The sequence below is a fragment of the Pollachius pollachius genome (genome assembly GCF_949987615.1).
Source record: "Pollachius pollachius genome assembly, chromosome: 1".
NCBI classification, from domain to species: domain Eukaryota; kingdom Metazoa; phylum Chordata; class Actinopteri; order Gadiformes; family Gadidae; genus Pollachius; species Pollachius pollachius.
This window is the reverse complement of record NC_136934.1, coordinates 35,961,102-35,986,967: the sequence shown is the minus strand read 5'-3', so window position 1 is coordinate 35,986,967 and position 25,866 is coordinate 35,961,102. Positions and strand designations below refer to the sequence as shown.

The following is a 25,866-nucleotide window of genomic DNA, read 5'->3' as shown; positions in this document are numbered from 1 at the left end:
CACGGTAGTTGACACAGCATCAACACCAGTCCTAAGCGGGGCTATCAGCTGATAGCAGCCTGAGAGACGAGCGGCGTGGGACGCAGATAGCGAGGAGGACGCTCTGGGTCTCCCAGCGGGTCGTCGGCGACAGAGCATATGGGCGCGACTGTGCCCAGCTGATCGTCCACCTCGGAGAGCAGTGGCGTAGGACGGTGCCCGCCCAATGCTGTCGGAATTCAGCGAACGTGACTTGGATATCGGTGAGTTTACGACGTTGTAGCGTATGAGTTATCCTATCCCAGGATAAGCCTGTGATATTTGTGTTTTAAAAAAAAATCGATGTTCTGTTTTACTTTGCAGGGCCATGTTAGTATCATGTTAGTAATGGGTATCGATGGTGTAGCGTCATTATGAAGCAGCGGTCGTTATCGTGTTGCTCCTATTATCAGTGACGACTGTGCAATAACGCAAACAAAGTTTTCATACGCGGGCCTGTTCACATCCGCACGGCGACAGACGGGTTTAGAAGTCAACACAGCACCGCCCGAATACTCGCTATATTGCCTCGACAAGAAAGGGAACATTATCGGGTGCGCCTGGCTGTATCCTAGTTACACTCGTGTGTGTATACACTTCATTCAGCCGGGTCGCTGTTCGCTCTGGTCCGAGGCTGAGCCGGTCGATAATAAGCCATTCATCTTTAGTAGTGGTTCGACATGTACTTCTCAGCTGGCCTCCAACTAGGCTGCAGCATCACGTCCTCTCTCACATGCTGCATGGGATCACCAGCAGGATATTAAGACAACACAAGGCAATGGTTTGTTTTCTCATATATTTGACCTATTAATATCGCTAGGGGCTGTTCAGTTTTGAAAAGCCTCTCCCCCTTTCCCTTTATTCTGCGTTTGTGAATGAGTACTCCGTCAATGTGTTGGACTGTAGTCGAGATGAAATAGCATTGCATATTGAGAGAACAGGCACAATGGAAAGCTCTTACGGTTGTGCCCACACGTTGTTCCAGACGCCTTCTTTTACACTTCTACTATATTTGCCTTTTTGTCCACAACCACTGTTCTCTATGGATGTTCACAAAGTCATCCAGTAACATAATTAAATAACTCCCAAAGGGAACAAAGTTTCCAAGTTGAAGTCATATATCCTGGGGCATCATTTGCCTGCCATCCAATCTGTGGCTACCGATTGTTTTGGTCTTGTAAGAGCTGGGCATCGACTTGACGATTGTGACGCTTTTGTGCCCACTTTTGTCCTCGTCTGCTGTCTGTTTCCCTTTGTTTACGAGATGGCTATCATTATTGCTAGCCTCAAAGGGGGGGGGGGGGTGTATTCAAATCCCGATATGGTTCGTGGCAACATAGTCAAATGTTAAAATCATCTTCATGGTTGTTTCTGCCTGCTACCAGCAAACTGAGAATTGTTTTGTCCTGTTTTTTTGTTTTGTTCTAAGGTGGTTGAGCAAGATTGATTGGGCCTTACAGTTTTTCTGACTGTTTTCTGCCTTTACACATATTTCTAGTAGATTCCTCGTCCTCACATCAAGTTCACATCAGAGTCACTGCACTGAAAATTGATAAAACAAATGTAATGAACAAACCATGAATAGAACTATTCCCTCGGTTTATAAGCCTATTAATGAGGGACTCACAAAAGCTTTGGGAGGTGTAAAAGAAAGTTTCCATCTGGAGCATGCAAGTTAGTAAGGCTTTATCAGACCAAATGTGACAGAATCCTTGGATGTTAAAATTCATATCCTTACTCCTCGACAGCTGAAATAACACAATGTGATCCACCACCAGAGTGTTATGCAAGTTGTAGAAAAAAAAGTAAGAAAAATATGACGATAACTCTAATGTATGAATAAATAAATATATAGTATTATTATTGTTATATTATTTTCTAGTTATAACTGTATAATAGTACATCTCAGAGCCACATAGAGACTTCATTAAAACAAATGTGTCATAAATCTAACCCTGAAAATAAACACAAGAAAGTACAGTCAGTTTGTTATCGTCTGCCAAAGCTCTCATATCTTCTCATATGTCTTTGTACCGTCCCTTCTTGTGTAGACCACCCTAACTGCTGGAAATATGCTCCCTCGAAGTATGAGGACAGGTGCTTTTGATCTGCCGGGGGTAGAGTCAACTGATGTGCCTCTCATTGGCTACCGCCCCTTGTCACCTGACAACGGAACTCCTGGCAACCAATCGGGGCGAGGCAATGCAAACAATGGCCTGGACAGTTCACAGGTAAGTGTCCATGTTTTACCTCTCTATTTCCTTCTTTCCCTCTTTCTATCTTTCCCTCTTTCCCTTTTCCTTTCAACAGGGGGAATCTCAATGATATAGTTGGGGTTTTCTAGAGGTGAAACAATCCATGCTACAAGTTCATGTTATTCCTCATTTTACATCATTTGAAACTTATAGCCACAGCCAAACCAACCCCTATCCTCCACGGGTAATTTCAGCCTCTCAGTCTCTGTGCGGTGTGTGTGTAGCGGAGCAGAGGCAGCCCCTGTTAGCGGGGCTGTCTGTTGGGCACAGTTGTCCCTGGCCAGGGCTGCTAACGGCAGTTGCACGGCTGTTTTCCATGACGCCTCAACCACCGGCTCTTTCACGAGTCAACAACTGATGCAGTCAGCGGGGTCTTCCAGGGAGCCCTGGGGCAGAGAGAGTGGATGAAAAAGGCAGCCACTGTGTGCTGGAGAGTGAGAGGGGGCCTGCAAGGGTGGGGGGATGTTAGCAAGCTAAACAGCTTTAGCTCCGGGGGGAAACTGGATAGATTAAAGCTCATTTCCAACAGCAGAAAGCTGGGAAAGAAGTGGGATTTCTTATGCTGTGAAATTCTTGAAAATGGTTATAGTTAAACATGAGGGAGAATGCTTTGGCGGAATTTAGAATATACTGGATTCAGAAGGGGATTTGTAACATGGGAGTATGATAGGTCAAATGTATAGGAGTAAAGAACTTGGATGACTGGGTTACAGTTTATTCACCCTCTATCAGTGGTCCACTGTCTGTTGGTGAGAACTCAATCAATTCTTACCCCTTTATTTATGAACTGCTCATTCAGTATAGGGATTTGTTCAGTAACAATAGATGTATGTGGACATGACTTGGTCTGTAATGTTGTTGAGATTGGGTAATTTGAGGCAAACTCCCCAGTTGTAGCATAGCTTAGCCTAGCTTAGCAGAGTCTGCCGGTTCTTGGCATGGCTGAGTCGGACACAACCTTTGACCTCTTGGTTAATGTTCCATTTGTAAGGTGCTAGGTGGGAACACGCTACTGGGTGAGTTTAACCCGGTGGTTATCAAACACTGTTAACTTATTATACCTATTATCTAGTTTTCTAAAACATAAAATACTAGGTTTACTTTGTGACAATTCAACATTCAGATGACGAGCCACATGGCTCGTGTTTATCTATTTATCGTGGCAACAGAAAGCAAAGGGAGAATGAGGGCGAGTCCAAACTGTTGGCATAATGACTGCAAAGGACTTTGACGGTAATCAGGAACTTGACAATCATAAACATTTGTTTTATGTTGTTACTATGATGCGTCACTATGACTATCACCATACTTTTATAATGAGATTTTTACTTTACATATCCGGCTGCCTCCGTTGACCAACTCACTCGTGCTTGTCTGTACACACACTGACACTGACACTTACACACATGTTAAGCTATTTCTAGCCACCCACATCCAAATCAGGAGGGCTAAAGTGACTCACTGCTCATCCAAGGCTCCCTTTCTAGCTTGATGTGGTCACATGACCCCAGTCTGCCGAGCCCCGTCGTAAATAATGCACGGGGTGGTCGGTCGGTGGTGGATCTCCGCCGTACACCTGCTGCCTGCTCCAGTCCTCCTCTACCGTGGGGCTCAGTTCCTGGATTTCCCCTGGGGGTGGTCTGTCAAGTGGAATCCGATACACAGCGTGTTCATTATTTAACAAGGGAACCCTGGGTTCCTGGGGGGAGGATGGGAGCCGGGTGGGTGTGTAGCCTCAAGGGGGGCCTACAGGATATCAGACTTCCCGGGGAAGCTTCCTCTGGAGGGAGCTCTGGTACACTTTGATGAGCTGCTGAGAGGGAACCTCTGTGCCGTCGACTGTCGCTCCATGAGGAGGGAAGCGATGAACTCGGGTGAACCGAACGGCCCAGGGAACCTTTAGATGGTAAACTTCTGGGGGTGGAGAGAGAGAGCGAGAGAGAGAGAGGGGTACAGATAAAGAGGCAGAGTGAGAGATAGAGAGGTAGAGAAAAGAAGGAAGAGAGACAGTGAGATAGAGAGAGCTAGAAAGAGAGAGGAAGCTAGTGAGACATGGAGGAAGGAGGGGGTCATTAATTCAAAAACCAAAAATATGTGTGGAAATATGTACTCTGCCCTTCTGAGACGATGGGGCTCTTACACGGTTCACCACAACAACAAGACTCACTGTTTGAGCATTTGTTGTAGAAACATAATGTGTTAACATATCAAGTCGACCAACATTTATAGTTTAACGAAAGGGAAGAACAGTTCTTGCGTGTCCAAAAAGTGTGTTAATAATAGGAATGGGGGGGATGGGTCGGAAATACAGGAGCAAAAACTGCTTCTTATCGTAACTTTTCGGGACTATGGTATCTAATGTGGAGAAGCTGGACGGGCCCGGTGAGCGAAAGAAGGAGAGGAAAATAGCAAAGGAACACGAAAGCAAGGCCTGCTTCCTGTGTTTGTTCCTCTTTTATTATGCGCTTCCTGTTTAGGGGACGGGGGTCGCGGGGGGGGGGACATAACAGTGTCAAGAGAATAAACCCCCCAACACACACACACACTGCTAAATTAGTATTAATGCTAAAGAGAGATTAGCATGTACAGTGCTTGCGACACAATAGGTGCTCAGTATGTCGAAGCGCTGGTCAACAAGGACCCAAGGTTAGCCCCCTCTGTCCGTTTGAATGTAAACTGCCTGTTTGTGGGAGTGTGTGTGTGTGTGTGTGTGTGTGTGTGTGTGTGTGTGTGTGTGTGTGTGTGTGTGTGTGTGTGCGTGCGTGCGTGCGTGCGTGCGTGTGTGTGGGTACATGGCAAAAGGGGGTGAGTCATAATCTTATTTGGACAGTACAGTTTCCAACTGCTAAACACTTGTTACATTTGCACATTCATAAATAGTTAAAATCATACCCCCATTTCTATTTCAGTTGCAGTTTAATATAGGGTAAACTGTCACTTGGCAGTCGGTCGGAGAATCAAATAACAACATGATTTCCACAATCAGTTTGATTGTTAAGGTGAATTTGAACTCATATGAAGATTTGCCTAATTATCTATAGATTTTGTTGAGAATTCCCAGTTGATATTGATATGTTAGATGGTATGGTTGTATGGGGTCATGGCCGTACTAATAGCATTACCATCGTCTCCCTGTTGTTCAAGCTTCCTCTAAAGCAGGAAAGATAATAACTTCTCAACCCCTCACCATTGACTTGTTTGTCAATTGTTACCCAACACATCAATGAGCAAACTGACCTCCACACACATACGCGCACGCACACACACACACACACACACACACACAAACACACACACACACACACACACACACACACACACACACACACACATAACGTGTGAAACTCTCCATCTGTGTGCTAATGTGGCCTTCCTGTGCTCTGCCGTTTCAGTGCTAAGAAAAACACACCATGTCTTTCTGGATCTGAATGATGAACCAACACACACCATAACACCACACGTTTCCAGAGTCCCCCCCACATACACACGATTTTTTGCATTCCAGCGTTATATATCTTCACACCTATTGCCCTCTCAAGGTAGGAGGGCTCCCTCTGCTGGGTTCTGCCCAGGGTTGCTCCCCTCTGGATTTGTTGCTCCTTTTACTGGGCCCTTAAGGTTTTGAGGCCTTTAGGTTAAATTATACTTCTGCTTCAAATAGAGTCTCTATGCGACGTTAGCATTCACAAAGTTGACTTCTCCTGACCTGAAGTAACATTTTGGAGAGGTGCAGGAGGTCTACGCCGACGGACCCTGTTCTACACCGGTACCGTAGAGACCCATGGCTTCCCACGGCGGCTGTTCAATGCAGAAATATAAATGAACCTTTAGGGGAACGTTTAACTTTTAACTGCCGGGTCCTATAATGCCCCTTGAGACTAAGTGTGATAAAGGGCTATCCAACTTAAATTGACTTGCATGCATTGATGGACGGTTGATCGTCCCTGGGTGCATTTGTTGATGTACTGCTGTATACCGTTGTATACCATCACACTGTCTGCGAGCGGCCCTGAGCTCACATTGATTGGAATGCCTCTTCGATGTTTCAGCACTCTCAGACTTACGAGCACTTAGGGGGAAATAAAGTAAAATAAATAAATGCACCCCACACTTTTATTCCGGCAGCGGTCCTACGTTCGTATCCGGTCATAGTCTGCGGCACTCAAGCTCTCGCCTGCCCCGATATTGATCACCAAGCGTTTTGATTCATGGCTCTCAGCCTGCTACTGGTGTGTCTGCTGGGAAGGAGGTGTCTGCTAAATGAACAAGTGTGGATAGCGGTGTTAGTGAAGGATGGGGAGAGAGAGAGGAAGAGAGCGAGCAGCCCCGAGTGTGGGTCTTAGGAGTGAGATACAATAGGATACTCGGTCAAACTGGTTTATCAGTATGCTAAGGTCGTCCGCAAAGACAGTGCAGCAAGGGCAGAGGGAGGGAGAGAGAGAGAGAGAGAGAGAGAGAGAGAGAGAGAGAGGGAGAGAGAGGGGGGCAGAGAGAGGGGGGTAGAGAGAGGTGGTATTGTTCTTGAAATAGCTTTGGGGCATTGTCTCTCTGTTATTGTGTGTGTTGGAGGTTTGTTTGTGTGTGTGTGTGTGTGTGTGTGTGTGTGTGTGTGTGTGTGTGTGTGTGTGTTTGTTTGTGTGTTTGTGTAAGGGTGTATTTATGTGTGTATCAGTGTAGGTGTATGCATCAACCATTAATTTGGATTCACTTTAAGATAAGATAAGACAAGCCTTTATTGTATCCTTGAGGAAATGTTTTGCCCAGGTATTCTAGAGAACACAGGTGACATAGCGGCACACACCCTCTCCATATATAGACAATTTGTCCGTATACATGTGCAATCAAACTGCAGTTAACACTGATTAACACACATTAATATAAAAACACTTGAACATACCCGCCAAGATTATTGCATGATTCTTTATGCCAAAGTATTGCACAGATGTCCGAGTCCAAGATATTGCACATTCCCCCTCAATAAAACCAATAACGTTAATATTGCACCAGTGCTCCACGCCAACGGATGATGTGATAAATGAGTGTTTGTCTCGGCTGCCTGTGTTTGTGTGCCCTCTGTTTGCAGCCCAACTGCCTGTGTGTGTGGGTGTGTGTGTAATGGGTGTTCCCAGGTGATGCAGGGAAAGGGGGTGGAGTTTAATCCTCAGGTTGTGTTTGTGTGCAGTTGAGTGACTAGAAAGAGAACCAGGCAAAGACACATACCGGGAGTGTCCTGGCGAACAAAGAGCCAGAAAGACATAAGCGACAGAGAGGAAGAGAAGGAAAAGTTAGCTTAATACAGGAGAGCCAGAACAGTCAGAGTAAGACAGATGAGAAGAAACGGCATCCATGGTGTCTACACTTTGCTTGTCAAGGTTTCCAGGAAGCTTGCGGATTTCTACCAGTCTGGACTTGCTGAGCAGAAGGTAACAAGTGGGCAATCATATTTCCCTCTTTCTTTTTGTCCTTCTTCTTTTGTTGTGTGTGTTTTTCCCCTGTGTGAGAGATGCGCAGCCAGGGTTGGATTTGAACTGGAGGCAGGGACGTGCAGAGACACAGGGCAGGGGAACAGGTTAGATGTGTTGACTGTTGAGGTAGCTGTGCGATGAGCCAGCCTTAAGAGAGACACTGTGACAGGATGTGAGGTGCGCTGACCTTTTTTGGATTGAGCTGAGACAATGTAATTCCAATCAGGAGGAAATAGTACCAAGTAAAGGGGCATGCTAACGACCACTCATTGCACTCATAAGTCACACGGTAACAGCGCAGATGGGTGTTGCATTGTTTTGAGTCACGCAGTGACTTTCCTCTGCCTGTCTCGGCCTGTACGTCGGGCCATGGAGACATTTAATCTGTTTTGGGGGAATTCTAAGAGGGATGGGGAAACAAAGGACTTTAGGTTTTTGACATTTAGTTTGTCCAAGGGAAATGGGCCCGTGTTTTGTTTCTGCTCCTGTATGTTTTGGATTTGGAGCCATCGGCCTCCACAGGGAGTTGCTTTGGTGTGGGTGCTGTGGATGATGTCATCTGACACCAAAGATGGCGTCCGATGGCGCTCTCGGGCTCATGCATGTTTCATGATGGAAAATCTCGCTGGTGTTTGGCTGGGGGTTTCGCTGTCAGGAGGACTGTAAGTGATATTGATTTGTGTATTAGTTAAAGACGGCTTTTGAAATGGCTTTTCCCTCGTTGCTAACGCAAGTGGTCCGCTGGCTGCTGGTCGAGGCGTTAGTCATACGTCCCCAAAGTGCTTTGTCTCACACTAAATGATATCAACACTATGTGTCACTCTGGTTGTTGATCATCTCCTGATTATAGATCTATTATCTATCTTGTAAAACTGCAGTCATACCGATCCAATAGCGCACCCCTTAACTCGTGGTGTGTGGTCTGACAAAAGGTCTGCCCCCGATCGCTGTTAACCTCCATGGTTACAGGTAATCTACCCCTCGATATGTGTGTAAACTCTGCTTGGCTTCAGTTGTGTTGGAATGATGTAGGGCTCCCGAGAGACGGGAAACCAGAGGAGCGATGGATTAGAGAGTAAAGAGACGTTATGGAAATGAAGTCACAGAGTAACCGTACAGCCGGGGGCAGCTCTGATACCTCTGTGCTGTTCGGCAGGGGAACTCGATGACCTCAGACAGATACCCTCATTGTACTCTGTGGTGAAGGTAAACAGGCTTGCACGCAACGTGAAGATAGCGTATTGAGGTTGCTATGTATTTACCATGTAGCCGTTGAGCAGACACTTTCATACAAAGCAACACAGTGTGTACGGATACAGATCGTTCCTCAAGGAGCAGGTAGAAGTGAGGACGTATTGTTCATGAATGCCTGCAGGTGAGGCTGCGATCACTGGGGATCGACCGCGGAGCCTTTCGGCTGGAAGTCACTCGTCTGTCTTGTCCTTCTCAGGTCACATGGTTTGATGTGTTGACAGACTTCAACTGATCTTTTCTTTCTCATTATGGAAACCTTTTATTATCGTCCTTTCGTGTTTTTTGTAGTTGGCGGATATGGCAGCAGCTGGTTTTTCATGGGTTGACTATTGGGAATTAACACATTCAATACAGTTCATTGATGCAGTAGTTAGTGATTTTCTGTGTGTTTACAGTTCACTGATTGTTTACTGTTCATGCAGGTGTGACTGTTTAGTGTGACCATTGGGTGTGTGCATGGGTGTCTTATGTGTGTGCTAGGGCTTACTAAATCGATTTGATTTCGATTCATGAGGTTCTGAATCGATTAATCTCGATTTGATTTGATTCGATTCAATCTGCTATTAAATAATGAAAATGGCTCAACTGTGTTACAAAATACAAATGTACTTTATTTTTTCTCTGCATCTTAAACAACAGGTTTTAAGTGCAAACTTGTTAATGGGACAGTTTAAACTTGAGCTGTAAACAAAAATGTTCCAATTCTCAAAAGTGCAATTTTGAAATTAAAAAGGAATTGCAAGTGAAAGAGTACTTGAACTAAAACATTCCATCACTGCAAATTGCATTAAGGCATTGTTTATTAAAGTGCAAAAGTAATAATAATGGTAACAAAAAAAAATATATATACATATCGATCTCATGCCCTATGAATCGATATTGCAAAATTTAAATGAAATCGATCCAAAATCAATTAAATCGATGGATGTTCCTGACGACTCATTTCCCTGAAGGTTAACAAGACCTTTTGTGAACGACCTATCTTTCAAATAATACATTAGACACCAAACATGGAAAAACATTGTGTTTTTTCTAAGAGCCTTTACTTAACTTAATTGAATTGTTTTTATAACCTCTTTTAATTGAGGCTGAAAAGTGTGACATTTTGCTACATGCATAATTGCAATGGGACCTTCATGCAGGGAATGTGTTCCACATGATCACACCAGTTTGCTTTCCTCGCTCCAACTCAGTAGGATTATTGAAGGCATAAGTGGGCCTGAACATGATTGGGCGGATCATGGTGTCTTTTGAGACGGACGGCAATGATTGACGTTCCAACAATGGTCCTCTGGAGCGAGCAGAACAGCTCATCCCCGCTGGGTTCCTGACTGGAGCGAGGAGCGCTGCAGTGAAATTGTGATCAGATGAAAGGAAAATATGAAATGAATGATACCATGTTTTGGGGAGCAACATTAGGCCTACTCCCATGCACATTCCCGTTCTTACAGGCATAATTCCATAAATAATGAATGTCGTGCATTCGTGATTTATATGTATCAGCAGAAATGCTTTTACCAGAGAGGGAACAACAAGCGTTTAACCGACTGCTGCTCCTGGTGCCGAGTACAAACAATGAGCCGACCGCTCGTGAACATCCCTATTGCGCATGCCTGTCAAGCGTGTGTGTGTGTGTGTGCATGTGTGTGTGTGTGTGTGTCTGTGTGTGTTCTGCATCTGTGTGTTCCGCGTACGTGTTAACGTCATGTTGTCGTCTAATTCAGGTGGACCCCTCACCCATGAAATCCACGTGGTACTGCCCTCTGGATCTGGTAAAGCTCTAACCCTAACCTCTGGTCTCCTCCACTCTTGTCTGCCTGGCTCACCTCACAGCTTCATGGATCACCTCATAGACTCATAGATCTACCAGCTAGTAGATGCTTTTATGATGTCCAAAGAGACGTACCAGATCTGTGTCATTAGGGAGCAGGGAGGGGTTTAGGGCATCTTGCTCAAGGATGCCCACAGGTTAGGCTGTGGTCATTGGGGATCAATCCCAGTACCTTATGTTTGGGGGTCAAACCCTACACTCTCCTGCCCCACATTTAACATCATACAAGTAAAGTTTGGACCCAAAGTCCATATTCTAAACACATATGCTCTGCGAAGATGGGAGGAGAGGAGGTCATCAAAAACATATCAACTATCATAATAGTACATATAATATATCATAAAACATATACTATACATGGTGTGTGGAACTGTCCATCTCGGTAGACTATACGGGTGATGGCTGTTGGGTGTTCTCTTGGAAATTGGTGGCGTGATATATATATTTTAGCAACAAAGAAATCATAAACACTATCATAAAGATAGTAAAGCTTCAGGTGTCCATAGGCAGTTAAGATATATGAGCCATAGGCCGTACTGCCGTTCTCACTGGATTCCCCCCCCCCCCCACTATAAAATTAAAAACTAAGCGCTGCATTGCAGAAATCAATGCAATGCGTGGACGCAACGCCTTCTGAGACCCGAGACCTTTTAAAAGGAATGGATTACATCTCACATCTCACTTCACGTCCAGAAGGCTGAGACCTAATTAACTATGCCTGCTGGGATACTGGTGTTCGGTTACCAAACTGAGAACAGCTCAAGACTGGATCAATCACTGATGCAATTGGATCGTCAGATGACCGCATGTTGGCCAATCGCCCAGAATTAGTTTCTGTCAGCTGCATTCACGTGTGTTTCATTAGAACCAAACCTTGGCTTGGCTTGGTTTTCAGTTGTAGTTTCACATTTCAAATTTAAATTCAGGTTTTCAAGATCATTTCTTGAATCTTCTCATCTCTATGGTGGTGGTGGTTGTGGTGGAGGTGTTGGTGGTTGTTTGATGTTGACTCTCTGGATCCAATCAGCTCATATGACCCTAACTGAACTGCTCCACTGTCTTCATCAGTCCACAGTCGCTGAGGAAGAGGAGGATGGAATCATCTACACCGTCGTGGTCAAACAAAATCCCAGCACCCCCAACAGGCCACTGGTGAGAACACACCTGTTTTAAATGGATTTCACAAACATCACGCTTGACAAATGTATAAACGACATGTGGAGCAACAAGAGGGGGCCAGAGGAGGTGGCGTCTGATTGGTTCCCCCTCTCCTGCAGTCCAAGTCGGTCTCCCGTTCGCAGTGCGTGAAGGCGGGGACGGAGGAGAAGCTGGTGCTGCACCTCCTCCACTCCTTCGCCATGGGGGACTCCTCCTTCATCGCCGTCTTCCTCTCCACCTTCCGTTCCTTCACCTCCACCCGGAGGGTCCTGGAAATCCTCAAAGACAGGTGGGGCACCAGGGGGTCTTCATCCCATGGGTGGGGTGGTGTCATGGTGCCATGTTGTGTTGTGGCATGGTCTTTGGTCATGTTGTGTTGTCGTGTTGTGTTGTGGTGTTGTGTGGGATTTCTGTGGCATTATGGACAAAAGGGTGAAGACAGGGCACGGGGTCGGAGCACAGAGGGAATGACTTGTAGCAGGTCGGAGTCACACCTGTTTATTTGTGCATTGTAGTTTTGTGTCTTTTCTCTTGTCTCCTCTTCTTTCCTCTCCTCAGAATGTTATCAAATAAACACCGTTAACCTTCTGCTACTTACAGATAATACTAAAGTGTAATAGTCAGCCTTTCAATTATAATGTTTACAATTATAAGCATTACTGTGGTGTGCATGACTGCACACCACTTTATTGAGAAGAAAGTATTTGCAATAGAGCTTGACAGTTGTAGCACAGGTATATCGAAAAAGTTGCTTTTCATATTTTTGTGTGTGGATGTATGGAGCTCCATCGAGGGATCGGTTAATGTAAACAGCAGGGTCCGGGAAGGTAAACCTTCACAGGCATAGGCACACAACACCAATGTGGAGCTGACAAGGTGCAGCTACGAGTTAAATAAGGGTTTGTTGCGACCATGGATGTATTCTTTTTTTTTTCTTTCTTTTTTTGGTAAGGACATCTGTTTTTGACTCCTCTTTTTAAGTAAGGGACTCATGAAAAGTGGGTAGACTGAGCCCCTTCTGACAGACTCCTATTAGGGGCAGCCCTGCTGTCCTCCCATCTTCTCTTGTGCACACACCTTACCCTGCTCATGAGATGTATTCAAACTACCGTCAACCTTTGAGTGAGGACAGTGCAGAGGCTTTAGAGACATGATCAGACGAGCAGGGTGAGGGCCACGTGGGGGGGTTAGACAGCCAGATGAACAGATTACCTCAGACCACAGAAGTAAATACTCAACTTAACTTAACGGCCATTCTCCATAGTCTGTGGAAAACAAAGGAAGAATTTCAGTGTATGACTGAGAACGTGTTTCTTATTGTGCATATGACAATAAACACTTTGAATTGAATTGAATTGAATTATAGAAGACGGCATCGGATTCAAAGCAACATTTATTATTAATAATTTGACGTGGTCCCGTCCCCCGTATGCTTTGAAACCATGAAGTCACCGCTACCCTCTTGTTCAACGTGTGTGTGTTTACCTAGTGTGTCCACAAGAGTGTGTGTTTGTGAGGATCCTTTATAGACTCCCGACAGGAAGCACCTGCGCACTCCCGACTCTCCCCATCGCCTCTGTGTTTTCAGCGTGGTGCTTCATCAAAGACTTCCTTTTAAGTGGATTTGAAAAGGAACGGTGTCGTATTGAACAGACTATATAATCACAGAACTCAGGGCTGCTGTTTATGTGCGCCAAGTTCTCACAGCGAGCGTGCGAGAGAAGTGAGACTATTTGAAGAAAATATGTTATTTAAGTGTGAACATATCTCCGTCGTCCTCCTCGTCCTCCTCCTACTTATAAAGTGTTTTAAACGAGGTCATTACCAAGCAGGAAGTATTATTTCTGACACTTGGGTGTGTTTGTGTTTGAAGTCGGGTAAAACTTGTGTTTCATTTTAAACTTCTTGAGCTAAAAGTGTCTTATGTTCCTTCTTTTGTTTTTCGTTGTTTTCCCAGATTGGAAAACCCACCGGGAGACAATGCAAGAAGCCACACCAGACAGTCTTTCAACGAGTGAGACAATATACATAAATATAAACAAATATATATCCAGAGACACCATTTCACTTTAACTCTAGCTATAACCAGATAGTGTGTGTGTGTGTGTGTGTGTGTGTGTGTGTGTGTGTGTGTGTGTGTGTCTTTCTTTGCGATGTCATCATATATAAGGTCTTATATATAATGACAAGATCTGCATCCGTGTTTTTTTTTGGGCGGTATGCATGGTGCTCAGCATCTTTATACATACATGATGTTTACATCAAGGGCAGTATGTATGGTATTGGCTGTATATGTGTGTTCAGCACATCTACAGTACATAATACATCTCTCTCTCTAGGGCAGTATGCATGGTGTTCAGCACCTGGCTATATATATATATATATATATATATATATATGTATATACGTATATATATATATATATATATATATGTGTGTGTGTATAGATAGAACATGTACAGTATAATACATCTCTCTCTCTAGGGCAGTATGCATGGTGTTCAGCACCTGGCTATATAAATATATATATGTATATACGTATATATATATGTACAGTATATATAATACATCTCTCTTTAGGGCAGTATGCATGGTGTTCAGCACCTGGCTGTATATACAGTGGGGCAAAAAAGTATTTAGTCAGCCACCAATTGTGCAAGTTCTCCCACTTAAAAAGATGAGAGAGGCCTGTAATTTTCATCATAGGTATACCTCAGCTATGAGAGACAAAATGAAAAAAAAAATCTAGAAAATCACATTGTCTGATTTTTAAAAAATGTATTTGCAAATTATGGTGGAAAATAAGTATTTGGTCAATAACAAAAGGTCATCTCAATACTTTGTTACATGCCCTTTGTTGGCAATGACAGAGGTCAAACGTTTTCTGTAAGTCTTTACAAGGTTTTCACACACTGCTGCTGGTATTTTGGCCCATTCCTCCATGCAGATCTCCTCTAGAGCAGTGATTTTGGGCCACACAGACTTTCAACTCCCTCCAAAGATTTTCTATGGGGTTGAGATCTGGAGACTGGCTAGGCCACTCCAGGACCTTGAAATGCTTCTTACGAAGCCACTCCTTCGTTGCCCGGGCGGTGTGTTTGGGGTCATTCTCATGCTGAAAGACCCAGCCACGTTTCATCATCAGTGCCCTTGCTGATGGAAGGAGGTTTTCACTCAAAATCTCACGATACATGGCCCCATTCATTCTTTCCGTCACATGGATCAGACGTCCTGGTCCCTTGGCAGAAAAACAGCCCCAAAGCATGGTGTTTCCACCCCCATGCTTCACTGTAGGTATGGTGTTCTTTTGGTGCAACTCAGCATTCTTTCTCCTCCAAACACGACGAGTTGAGTTTTTACCAAAAAGTTATATTTTGGTTTCATCTGACCATATGACATTCTCCCAATCCTGTTCTGGATCATCCAAATGCTCTCTAGCAAACTTCAAACGGGCCCGGACATGCACTGGCTTTAGCAGGGGGACACGTCTGGCACTGCAGGATTTGAGTCCCTGGTGGCGTAGTGTGTTAGTGATGGTAGCCTTTGTTACTTTGGTCCCAGCTCTCTGGAGGTCATTCACTAGGTCCCCCCGTGTGGTTCTGGGATTTTTGTTCACCGTTCTTGTGATCATTCTGACCCCACAGGGTGAGATCTTGCGTGGAGCCCCAGATCGAGGGAGATTATCAGTGGTCTTGTATGTATTCCATTTCCTAATAATTGCTCCCACAGTTGATTTCTTCACACCAAGCTGCTTACCTATTGCAGATTCAGACTTCCCAGCCTGGTGCAGGTCTACAATTGTGTTTCTGGTGTCCTTTGACAGCTCTTTGGTCTTGGCCATAGTGGAGTTTGGAGTGTGACTGTTTGAGGTTGTGGACAGGTGTCTTTTATACTGATAAGGAGTTCAAACAGGTGCCATTAATACAGGTAACAAGTGGAGGACAGAGGAGCCTCTTAAAGAAGAAGTTACAGGTCTGTGACAGCCAGAAATCTTGCTGGTTTGTAGGTGACCAAATACTTATTTTCCACCATAATTTGCAAATAAATTCTTAAAAAATCAGACTATGTGATTTTCTGGATTTTTTTTTTTCATTTTGTCTCTCATAGCTGAGGTTTACCTATGATGAAAATTACAGTCCTCTCTCGTCTTTTAAAGTGGGAGAACTTGCACAATTGGCTGACTAAATACTTTTTTGCCCCACTGTATATATATAGAACATGTACAGTATAATACATCTCTCTCTCTAGGGCAGTATGCATGGTGTTCAGCACCTGGCTGGCGGAGTACCCAGAGGACTTCCAGACACTGGGGGACCCCACCTGCCTGCTCCGCCTCGCCCCTCTGTTGCCTAGCGACACGTTGACGGGCGCCGACCTGTGTGCGCGAATCCTGCGCATCGCGGAGGAGCTCAGCGAGAAGGCCCTGCTGTCGGACTCACGCTCATGTAAACACCGCGGGCGTCACGACCAGAGGGGATTCACCTTACGTCAGACTGAGAAGGGGGGGGGGACAGCAAGCACAGTGAGGCAGCAACTTAATGACACAGAAAGGCACAGGACGACCAAGCCACGTCAATTAAATCGTATAACACTTAGATACTTATTATAATATAATACTTACTCAAATATGTATCATGTGTACAATAAGTACGGTCGTGTCCCTAAAATGCGATTGAAGACCAGTAACAGGTCAAGGCCGGGGGCCTTTTATAGGGCACTGAGGGCCGGAGGCTTTCAGGGAGGGCTGAAGCTCGGATCCCCTGCTAATGGTGTGTAATCAGAACACATAACTGGCAAGGGAATGCAATGCTAGAGTTCGGTGGGACATTAAGGTTAAATTTTGTTCATTGTTTTGGTTTAACGGCGTTTCACCGTGTGTCTTCCCCACCTCCCCCAGACCAGCCCCCAGACCCGGCCCCTGATACCTCCGCATTTGAACCCACCAAGGTGCTGGGCTTCCCAGCCGCGCTGATCGCTGAGCAGCTCACCAAGATAGAGACGGTAGGATCGGCTCGTCTCTTCTTCTATTCCCCATGGGGTTAAACACAGCTCCGGAACTTCGTTACCATTTAAATTCGATCCTCTCTCTAGACCAGATGAAGGTGTCAGAATCAGCTCCCTCTTCGTTCTCACTTCGTAGCAAATGTGATTTAAACTAAACAAATTGTGTACATTTCTATACATTTTTCAAATTTGGTCGCACATATTCTCATGTTCTATTTTTTTAAATGTATATTCTTATAGAATATTATATTTTACCCCATTTTCATTGTCACCTTGCATTCAAATACTTTTTCCATGCCTCTCTTCCCCACTGTCTCCCTCCCTCCCTCCTCCCCCTCCCTCCCCCCTCCCGCCCTGCTGTGCCCTCCGCCCCAGGAGCTGTTTGTGCGTCTGGTCCCGTACCACTGTCTGGGCTCGCTGTGGTCCCAGCGGGACAAGAAGGGCCACGAGGGCGTCTGTTGGTCGGTGCGGGCCACCGTCCATCAGTTCAACCGGCTGGCCAACGTGGTGCTGGCCTCCAGCCTCTGCCCAAGCTACCTGAAGAGCCAGCAGAGGGCCCGGCTCCTGGAGAAATGGATCAGCGTGGCGGAGGTGAGGGACTCTGAGCGGCCAATCACACAGGGCCAGACGGGGGGAGACCCTTCAGAGTGCTTGTGGGTCTCTTTATGAGCAGGGCTGTGTGCCTTAATGAGGCATTACCATGGTTATAACAGTAAGAATCAGCTTCTGGACACTGTTGGACCTTTTCTTAGGTCTTTCCTATGGTTCATGAGTGGGGCCGCCCTGTGACCAGCCCCCAAACTTGACCATATTGTAACTTGTATTTGCGCTAGGAAAGCCCTTGAAATATGTGAGAACCACCAAAAGAAGGCAGCGCAGCACAAGCACCATGGGGAGACAACCTAGGAGAAAGAGAGAGGCGTCTCTGTGTAATGCAACAACCATCAGAGGTCAAAGGTTAACTCTCAAGGAAAAAGCACCTGCCGTGTTATCAAAGGTCAAAGATGCAGGATGAGTGCAGTGGGTAGGGTGCATGGGCTCAATCCCCGAGGTCCACAGTGTATCTGTAGGGGTCTTATCTTCCTGGTCCTAAAGCAGTGTGTGTCAAAAACATTTAATCAAATTTTGTCATCTCAAGTGTTTCAAAAAGGAGGACTGAGAAAGAGGAAAGATTGTTGTTTATTGCTTAGTATTGTAAAGTCTTCAAGTCAAGTTCCATTTTCTTAGTAAGTAAGTAAGTAAAAAAGCTCTCTCTTCCTCAATGACACAGGCACGCACACACGCACGCACACACACACACACACACACACACACACACACACACACACACACACACACACACATGACACACCCATGCATCCTGTTATGGCTCGTCATGGACAAATGACTGTCTGGTATTTTCCGAACATCAGCTAATTCCGAAAATGCTCAAACATCTTACTCTCTTTGTCTTATATACTCCAAAGTAGTGTAATGGCATGCTTAATAAATAGAAATAGTAATGCAGATCAGTTGTATTTTATTCATCGTTTGGAGCAGTCTGTACATGTATGGATGTCTGTGTGCATATTATATGAACCTGGTGAGTCTGGTCTGTGATTCTAAGCATCTTTGCCTTCATTTAGGAGTGTCGCGCCAGAAAGAACTTCTCCTCGTTGTACGCCATCGTGTCGGCGCTGCGCAGCAACCCTCTGCACCGACTGCGACGCACCTGGCAGGAGACAGACAGGTGTGTGAGACACTGTTCATCATTACCTGGGCAGGAGACAGACAGGTGTGTGAGACACTGTTCATTCATTACCTAGGCACGAGACAGACAGGTGTGTGAGACACTGTTCATCATTACCTGGGCAGGAGACAGACAGGTGGGTGAGGCTGTTCATTCATTACCTGGGCAGGAGACGGACAGGTGTGTGAGACACTGTTCATTCATTACCTAGGCAGGAGACAGACAGGTGTGGACGACTGTTCATTATTTCCTAGGCAGGAGACAGACAGGTGTGTGAGACTCGTCTCCGCAGAAGGACCACACAAAACACCAAGTACTATCAAATTTACTTTGAAGTAAAGAAGTCGTTAGGTCACCTTCGATCATTATGAGTGTAAAACATCAACAGTTCTATCAAATACCTTCTACTTGTGTTTTGACTGTTGATTCCGAAAGAGAGGTTCTACGTTCTCAAACGCCATCTTTGTTTTGGTCACATGAATGGAACAGGGAAGCAGTGAGGAGGTACAAGGAGCTGTCAGAAATCTTTTCGGACAAGGACAACTACTCCCAGAGCAGGGTCCTACTGAAGGGGGTGAGTAGCCAACAAGTACAAGTACACAAAATGCATAACAAAGAGTAGGGAAACGGTTCTGAACCCCAACCACTGCACAATTACAATGAAGTTCATGAGCCAATCCCATGTACGCCTATTGGTCAGTTACCTTTTTTTGCTGTCTATGCAGCCAGGACTGTGAATTAAACCCTCCCATTTATATTGCTCCCGGTTTTCCCGCCTCATGGAATCCATCACAACAGATGTCCGAGCTTTTCATTCAGGGAGCCTCGCTGAGACCTTTGATGTCGGGGAACACGGCAGCTTTGATGGGCTTTCATATTTCCACCCATGTGTTAAGATTGCCTTGATCTCAGCGCCTCAGAAGAAGAATGAGACGACTTTCACAGGAGAGCGTTGGCCGCCGACTCATCACAACTCCACCAAACGTGTTGAGTAGAACATAGTTCGGCAGGGCTTTGACGCTGCGTTTGTTCCCCCTCCGTTTCAGGAGGGAACGGCAAAGTTTGCGATCCACGACAACCGAGCTAACAACCGGCGTCATCCTGGGGTAACGTTTAGTCTTTTTTTTACGTTTTGTGGTTAAAAAAAAACTCGGTCACTACACTCCCTCCGCCAATCAAACTATAACAATTCAAGGGCCTATTTTATAGATGTGTGTACCATCAGCCGTTTAAAAAATTGACCGTCTAGTGTCATCGCACGTGGGAGTATCCACCCAGATCTGGATTAGACCAACCAGTCTACCCAGTTAACTGTACCCAGTGATGCATCTGCTCTCTCACACTGCTTGTGATAGATTTTGTAAGGTCTTATAATGGCTAATGAAGATCACCCCTGGTGGTCTAGTAAGAGGCCGTTTAGAAGTGATGGATGAAACCATGACGTCATGATGGTTTGGGCTCTGCTGTATTTCAATGTTCATGATATTGCCATACTGAGTTGCATTTTCAATTGTCGTAATCTCCAGAATTTGACCTGGAAAAGAAACTTGATGTATTGAGACACATAAACAATATGAGTTATATAACAGTGGTTAGATCAGCAGAACAAAAAAGACTGCTTCCAAATGGGTTACGCAACACACATAGACACACACACACAGACACACTGAGCCATTTAGAAAACAGCAAAGAAAGGAAGAGATTTTAACAACCTACACACACAGGCTCATACATACACGCACGCACGCACGCACACACACACACACGGTTATATTTATACAATGCAGAGCACTTTTAGGCAGGCGTGTGTGTGTGTGTGTGTGTGTGTGTGTGTGTGTGTGTGTGTGTGTGTGTGGGGGGGGGGGGTCATGATGTCCTTGCTTGATATCTATCTAATGATGCATCTGACTTGTCTTCATTTGTTCAGGCCAGCGCCCAGGGCACAGTGCCTTATTTGGGCATCTTCCTGACGGACCTCACCATGCTGGACACAGCCGTCAAGGACAACCTTGAAGTCAGACCGTTAATCTTTATCTCCACACTAGCGTTAGCTACAACAAACCAACACACATTTAGCTATTTTGTAATAGCTAGCAATAGCTACAAGACAGCAAACTGTTTGCTCTTCTGTCATAACTAGCCTTGGCTACAACACGCTGATCCATTAGCTTTTCTTGACCAAAAGAATATCAGTCAAGATCAGTAACTAGCATGTGCATAAGCTACAACACACCAGGGCTGATCATGCTGCTTCAACACCTCCTCTATTTTTTCCCCCCACAGAACGGATACATCAACTTTGACAAAAGGAGGAGGGTACGTATTATAATGTTATTTATCCTTCTGTTGTGTGGCGAGTACATCTCTGGTGTGGGTCGAGAACCAAGGGGACTTACAGTGACGTTGTTTTAGATACATGTCATCAAGATGTCCTGGCAGGTAGGGGGTACTGCCGAAACACACCAAACCTCAAGCCTAGAGCGCAATGATAGAGTGCATGCGCCTTCACCCCGCTCCCATGTTCAGCAGTGAGCACTTCCACACCGCAGCCGCATCTCAAGTGCATTGTGGGCCTATTTATTCCGCCTCCACCTTCCCTTTTTGACACGTTTTTTTTTTTCTCCAGCTGATTCCGGCAATTACATTACATGACATTGACCTAGATGAGTGAGTCCGTGTTGGATTGCCTCCAGTATGCAAGAAGGTTCAGCTTCTGTTTGCGCTCTACGCTTGAGCTCAGGTGTGTAGGCCTTTAGGACATCTTGCTAAGTGAGTAGTTACAGGTAGGCTGCGGACGTTGAGGTTTGAACCCAGAACCCTCCGCCGGTCTCTTCTAACACCCAGTTACTGAAGTACATCCATGGGTGCCTCTCTTTGCTTCCGGAAGGTTCTTGAACATGAAAGCTGAGATCAAACCTTTGATTTTCAACAGGAATTTGAGGTTTTGGCACAGATCCGTCTCCTCCAGTCCTCCTGTAAGAACTGTGTGTTCTGGTCCGACAAGACCTTTGTGGACTGGTATTGGAGCGCACCAACCTTAACAGAGGAGGAGAGGTAAAATAAGTTAACATATTGTAACGTTTAAATGTATTTATTGCAGAATCAAATTTTTTCAAGCTGACCTTTCTGTCCATCTGCAGTTACAGATTGTCCAATGAGATCGAAGCCCCGAGCGAACCGAGCCCCCGCGTCTTCACGCCTACCGTCATCATCACAGAGTGCGCCAGGTGAGCAAGATGACACCAAACTAAATGTACAAATATTAAGAAAAAATACTTTGGCAAGAGGTGGTGGTTCTCAAAGTCTCAACAGGACTCTGGTCTTTGTGATTGTATTTTTGACAGTTTGAGCGCTTCCCAGACAAACCTAGTGAGCGACTGCGATGCCACCTTTGACTTCCCTTCTCCTGTCAATCAACTGCTCTCCAAATTTGCAAAGGTAACTGTCGAATAACAATATGAGTACTGGCTGTTGTCAATGTTGATTATTGATGTGGGAATGAAAAACAAGATAATATGTTATTGAAAAATTAATACATTATGAACATAATAAAGACAGTTCAGTGTCTATTAATGACAAACACAGATATACCTTCCTTATGACTAAAGTGTAATCAAGTTCAGGCAAATGTTGTTCCCAAACCATCCTTCGTTGTAGTCCTCACACCCTTTCGTTGCTATGACTACAAAATCCACAGCACATGAAGTCCCCCTCAGTCTCCTGTCTCGACGTGGACACTTCCCCTCCCACCAACGAGTCCAGCCCGGTATCGTTGACCCCTTCGACGCCCGTCAAATCACATCGCAGATCGGTCTCTTGCGGCAACAACCCGCCCTATAACAGCCAGGGGTCCGGGCCCGACATGCGCATCATCAGGATACGGATGGACCTGCAAGACGGCAACCTGTACCGGAGCATACTGGTACGGCACCCCCTGAATAGCGCCACCACTGGCAAAACACGTTATTGCAGCTATTGCGATCCGCATACCGTAACATAGATTTGGGCTGTGATCGGGGTTTGATTAAATCTCCGGTTACTCTCCAAGACAAGGGTTTGATCTGGAGAAAGGTCATAGTAAGGAAGAAGTTATAACATTGAAAATATTACATGAAGGGTAGTGGATTCAACTGGCCGCTGACACTATGTCCACAGCCTGACCTTTAGGGATCCTTGAGAAAGACACCCTAACCTAACAAGCCCACTACTTGAGTTCACTGTAAATCACTTTGGATTAAAGCATTTGCTAAATGACTAAGAAGTAAATATGCAAGAATGCTTAAAGTACGGGATAATGTACAGCGAGTTTTTTACTGTGAAATAAACCCTCTCAGGTTGACGCAGTCTTGAATCAGGTTGAATCACACGGCTACTTACTGAAGAAATCACATGGCTACTTAATGAAGAACCCAAAAATGATTTATTTATTTAAAATTGATTTAAATTGATTCTGTCTGTTATTGTTGGAATAGCGTCCATAGTAACGGTCTGTTGTTCATAGCATCGGCCTGCTATACAGGAACAACAGACCGACGCCTTGCTTGACTAATCAGAAACAAGTATTTAACCAGGCTGTGTAATAAGGGGGGGGGGAAATAGTCATCCAAATCCTGAACCCCGGTTGGAGGCAGATGGCCTGCATGATGAGCAATCCCTCCCCCAGTAGAGCATCTTGAGGAACGTGCCACGTGTGTTGAGTGAGTGGTCCTGCTCTTCCTCTCTCCATCAGGTGACCAGTAATGATAAGACGCCCACTGTGGTGAGCTCGGCCCTGGAGAAGCACAGCCAGGACACCAAGGAGGCCCCCAGATACGAGCTCATTCAGCTCCTCCCTGAAGGAAAAGGTCGCCCATGGGTCCCTGTGGGAGGGCTCTCTGTCACAGCACACCTCGACATGGATAAAGCATAATCCTCAATGAACGTCGACTTCGTTGAGGATTATGCTGATGTGTAACATTATTTCTGTCATGCTATTAAAAAAGCAAAAGCATTTTTACAACACCAACATTGCTAAAAAATATACAACTTTATTTAAAAACAAAAAAGATCCAAATTGTTAATCCCATGTATGTATGAAATAACATTATTATAATATATATAATTTAAAAAATGATCTATGGACACAATATGAGTAGTTAAACTGAAATACACACGCAATGAAAGAATTATTGGCAGTAGTGGTAGTGTATATGCTAACAGGTTGTTATGGGAATAGTGCTCACACTTATTCAAGCGTATTTTGCTTATTTTGTTCCTATTTCTTGTTGAAACAGAGCTGATCATCCCCGCCACCGGCAATGTCTTCTACGCCATGACTTCATCGAGCGTTGACTTCCTGTTGCGGAGGAAAGGTGGGAAAACTCTGCTTGGTCCACAGCCAATCAGCACAGAGACCAGCGCAACGTTCCCTCGAATCAAGGCCAAGGGACGGAGACTCGTCCGAACTTTGTTTTGAAATCCAAAGATCCCCCCCTTAGTCCGGACCCTGGTCGCTCTCTTTCCCTCTCTCCCTCTCTCTCTCCCTCCTTCCCACCCAGTGTGCTGTTCTCTCTCCGTAGCTCCATGTTTCCACTGCTCTCCTCAGAGTAATGTCAAGAATGTAGACGTCCTGGAGCATGGCCTTGTCTCAAAAGCACACATCTCTAAAGCTAACCAGCCCTGCACTCTCCCCCCATGCAAAGTGCTTCCTCTCTCTCCTCTGGTCTACTCAGCCTCCCCTCCAGCAGCCTATTCCTGGATCAAGTCTCTACAGGTCTGGACACCAGGAGCTCTGAGCTCCACCTTGCTTTTCCTCACACGGCGCTGACCAAGCAATGAATGCGGGCCAGGGGTGATGAACACTTTTGATAGCCAATGGAAGCTCTAGATGAGAAACTGTGGCTCCGCCTTGTGATTTTCCAGACCAATAGCCCGCAGTGGGACACGTCTTAACACGATGCAGAAATACAGTCAATACAGTTTTCCGACAAAGGAGAAATTACAGACAATGGAAAGATATGACTGGAAATGGAAAAAAGAATTCTGATGCAAGCATCGATGTGTGTGTGTGTGTGTGTGTGTGTGTGTCTGTGTGTGTGTGTATGTGTGTGTATATGTGTGTGTGTGTGTGTGTGTGATGTCAGGGCAGTGTTTACAGGATTGTTTGTCGTTTGTCGTGAGATTGCTTGTTAATTGTAAAAAAAACTAAAATGAGCACTGGTGATTTATCGTTTCAGAAATTACGATAAGGTCATAAAACGTGTTGTACTCTTTATGCCTTGATAAAAGCAAATGCATATTTATATGCAAGAAACCTAAATTTAGAGCACTTTCAAAGCTTGTGTCTTTACCTAACTATAACATGTAATACAGCACAGAATGAAAATAAATCGAACCAACCAGAACAAGTTGACAGGAAAACACTAAGAAAAAACAACTAGTAACACCACCGCTAACAGGCTAACATTTCCCGAGTTACGTTTCATCAAATCGTAAGCCAACACTGACGTTTGGTTCATGTTTTCAACTATGTTTTGATCAGGGTGACCATGTCCTGACCTCATCATTATAATCTGGGTCCTCTAACCAAATACATCTATTTGGTTTTTAACGGAACTGTCAATGCAAAAAAAAAACACCTACGCAAAACGTAACTTTTCAGTGCACTTTTTTTACGTACAACACAAAGCCTCCATTTTCGATATGTTGTTGTGTGTCTCTTCAGTAAGTAAGACGAGCCACACAAACTTTAAAGCCACCAGCTTACAAAGAAAATGGAGGACAGTCGTTCTTCCGACAAGTTCCCTCTCAATGAGTTCTGGTGACCTCTGGTTCGTCCAGCCCCGTCGGAGCCAATGAGGCCTGCTCACAGACCGATGGCAGGGGCACGGTCGGGCCGGAGAGAGGATTATGGGTAATTTGCGATGGCGGCTTGTAAGCCTATGGTGTGAGCGCGTTTGCTACACTGTTAGTTGTTTTTAGTGCCTTTCTCCTATGGGTGCTTATTTTTCTTGTATTTGCATTTGATTGTATACCTTCCGTGTGGATGTGCAGTCATTCAAAGCGCTGTCTCAACCCACATCAAAAGCTATTTATGCACTACATAAAGTATGTCTTATTTTTGTGGCAATAAATTTACTTTTATATGAAGTCCAGTTGCCATTTGATTCACTA

The 25,866-nt window shown here is 45.1% G+C and overlaps 1 protein-coding gene across 6 annotated transcripts; it reads left to right on the top strand.

Moving 5' to 3' along the window:
- rgl2 (ral guanine nucleotide dissociation stimulator-like 2) lies at positions 1-25,836 on the top strand. Of its 6 annotated transcripts, none has more exons than XM_079739601.1 (20): positions 1-242; positions 2,070-2,249; positions 10,717-10,764; positions 11,892-11,975; positions 12,101-12,270; positions 13,939-13,995; positions 16,230-16,426; positions 16,879-16,982; positions 17,361-17,576; positions 18,611-18,714; positions 19,204-19,288; positions 19,761-19,820; positions 20,642-20,728; positions 20,998-21,030; positions 21,647-21,768; positions 21,855-21,941; positions 22,059-22,152; positions 22,412-22,636; positions 23,444-23,558; positions 23,988-25,836. In XM_079739601.1, the coding sequence occupies exons 2-20, from the start codon at positions 2,091-2,093 to the stop codon at positions 24,167-24,169; spliced, it is 2,229 nt and encodes a 742-aa protein (XP_079595727.1). In that variant the 5' UTR covers positions 1-242; positions 2,070-2,090; the 3' UTR covers positions 24,170-25,836. The 6 variants fall into 6 exon arrangements, with proteins under 6 accessions (XP_079595727.1, XP_079595726.1, XP_079595728.1 ...); XM_079739600.1 differs by having other exon boundaries at positions 18,611-18,759; XM_079739602.1 differs by lacking the exon at positions 10,717-10,764 and having other exon boundaries at positions 18,611-18,759.
- Positions 25,837-25,866: the final 30 nt, after the last annotated feature.

Excerpts from the sequence above, each read along its gene's own strand:
- rgl2 (XM_079739600.1), top strand. The coding sequence starts at position 2,091 with ATGCTCCCTCGAAGTATGAGGACAGGTGCTTTTGATCTGCCGGGGGTA. Across the intron at positions 19,289-19,760 it reads GCAGGGTCCTACTGAAGGGG|GAGGGAACGGCAAAGTTTGC; the intron begins GTGAGTAGCCAA and ends CCTCCGTTTCAG. Across the intron at positions 22,153-22,411 it reads TGCTCTCCAAATTTGCAAAG|CACATGAAGTCCCCCTCAGT; the intron begins GTAACTGTCGAA and ends CAAAATCCACAG.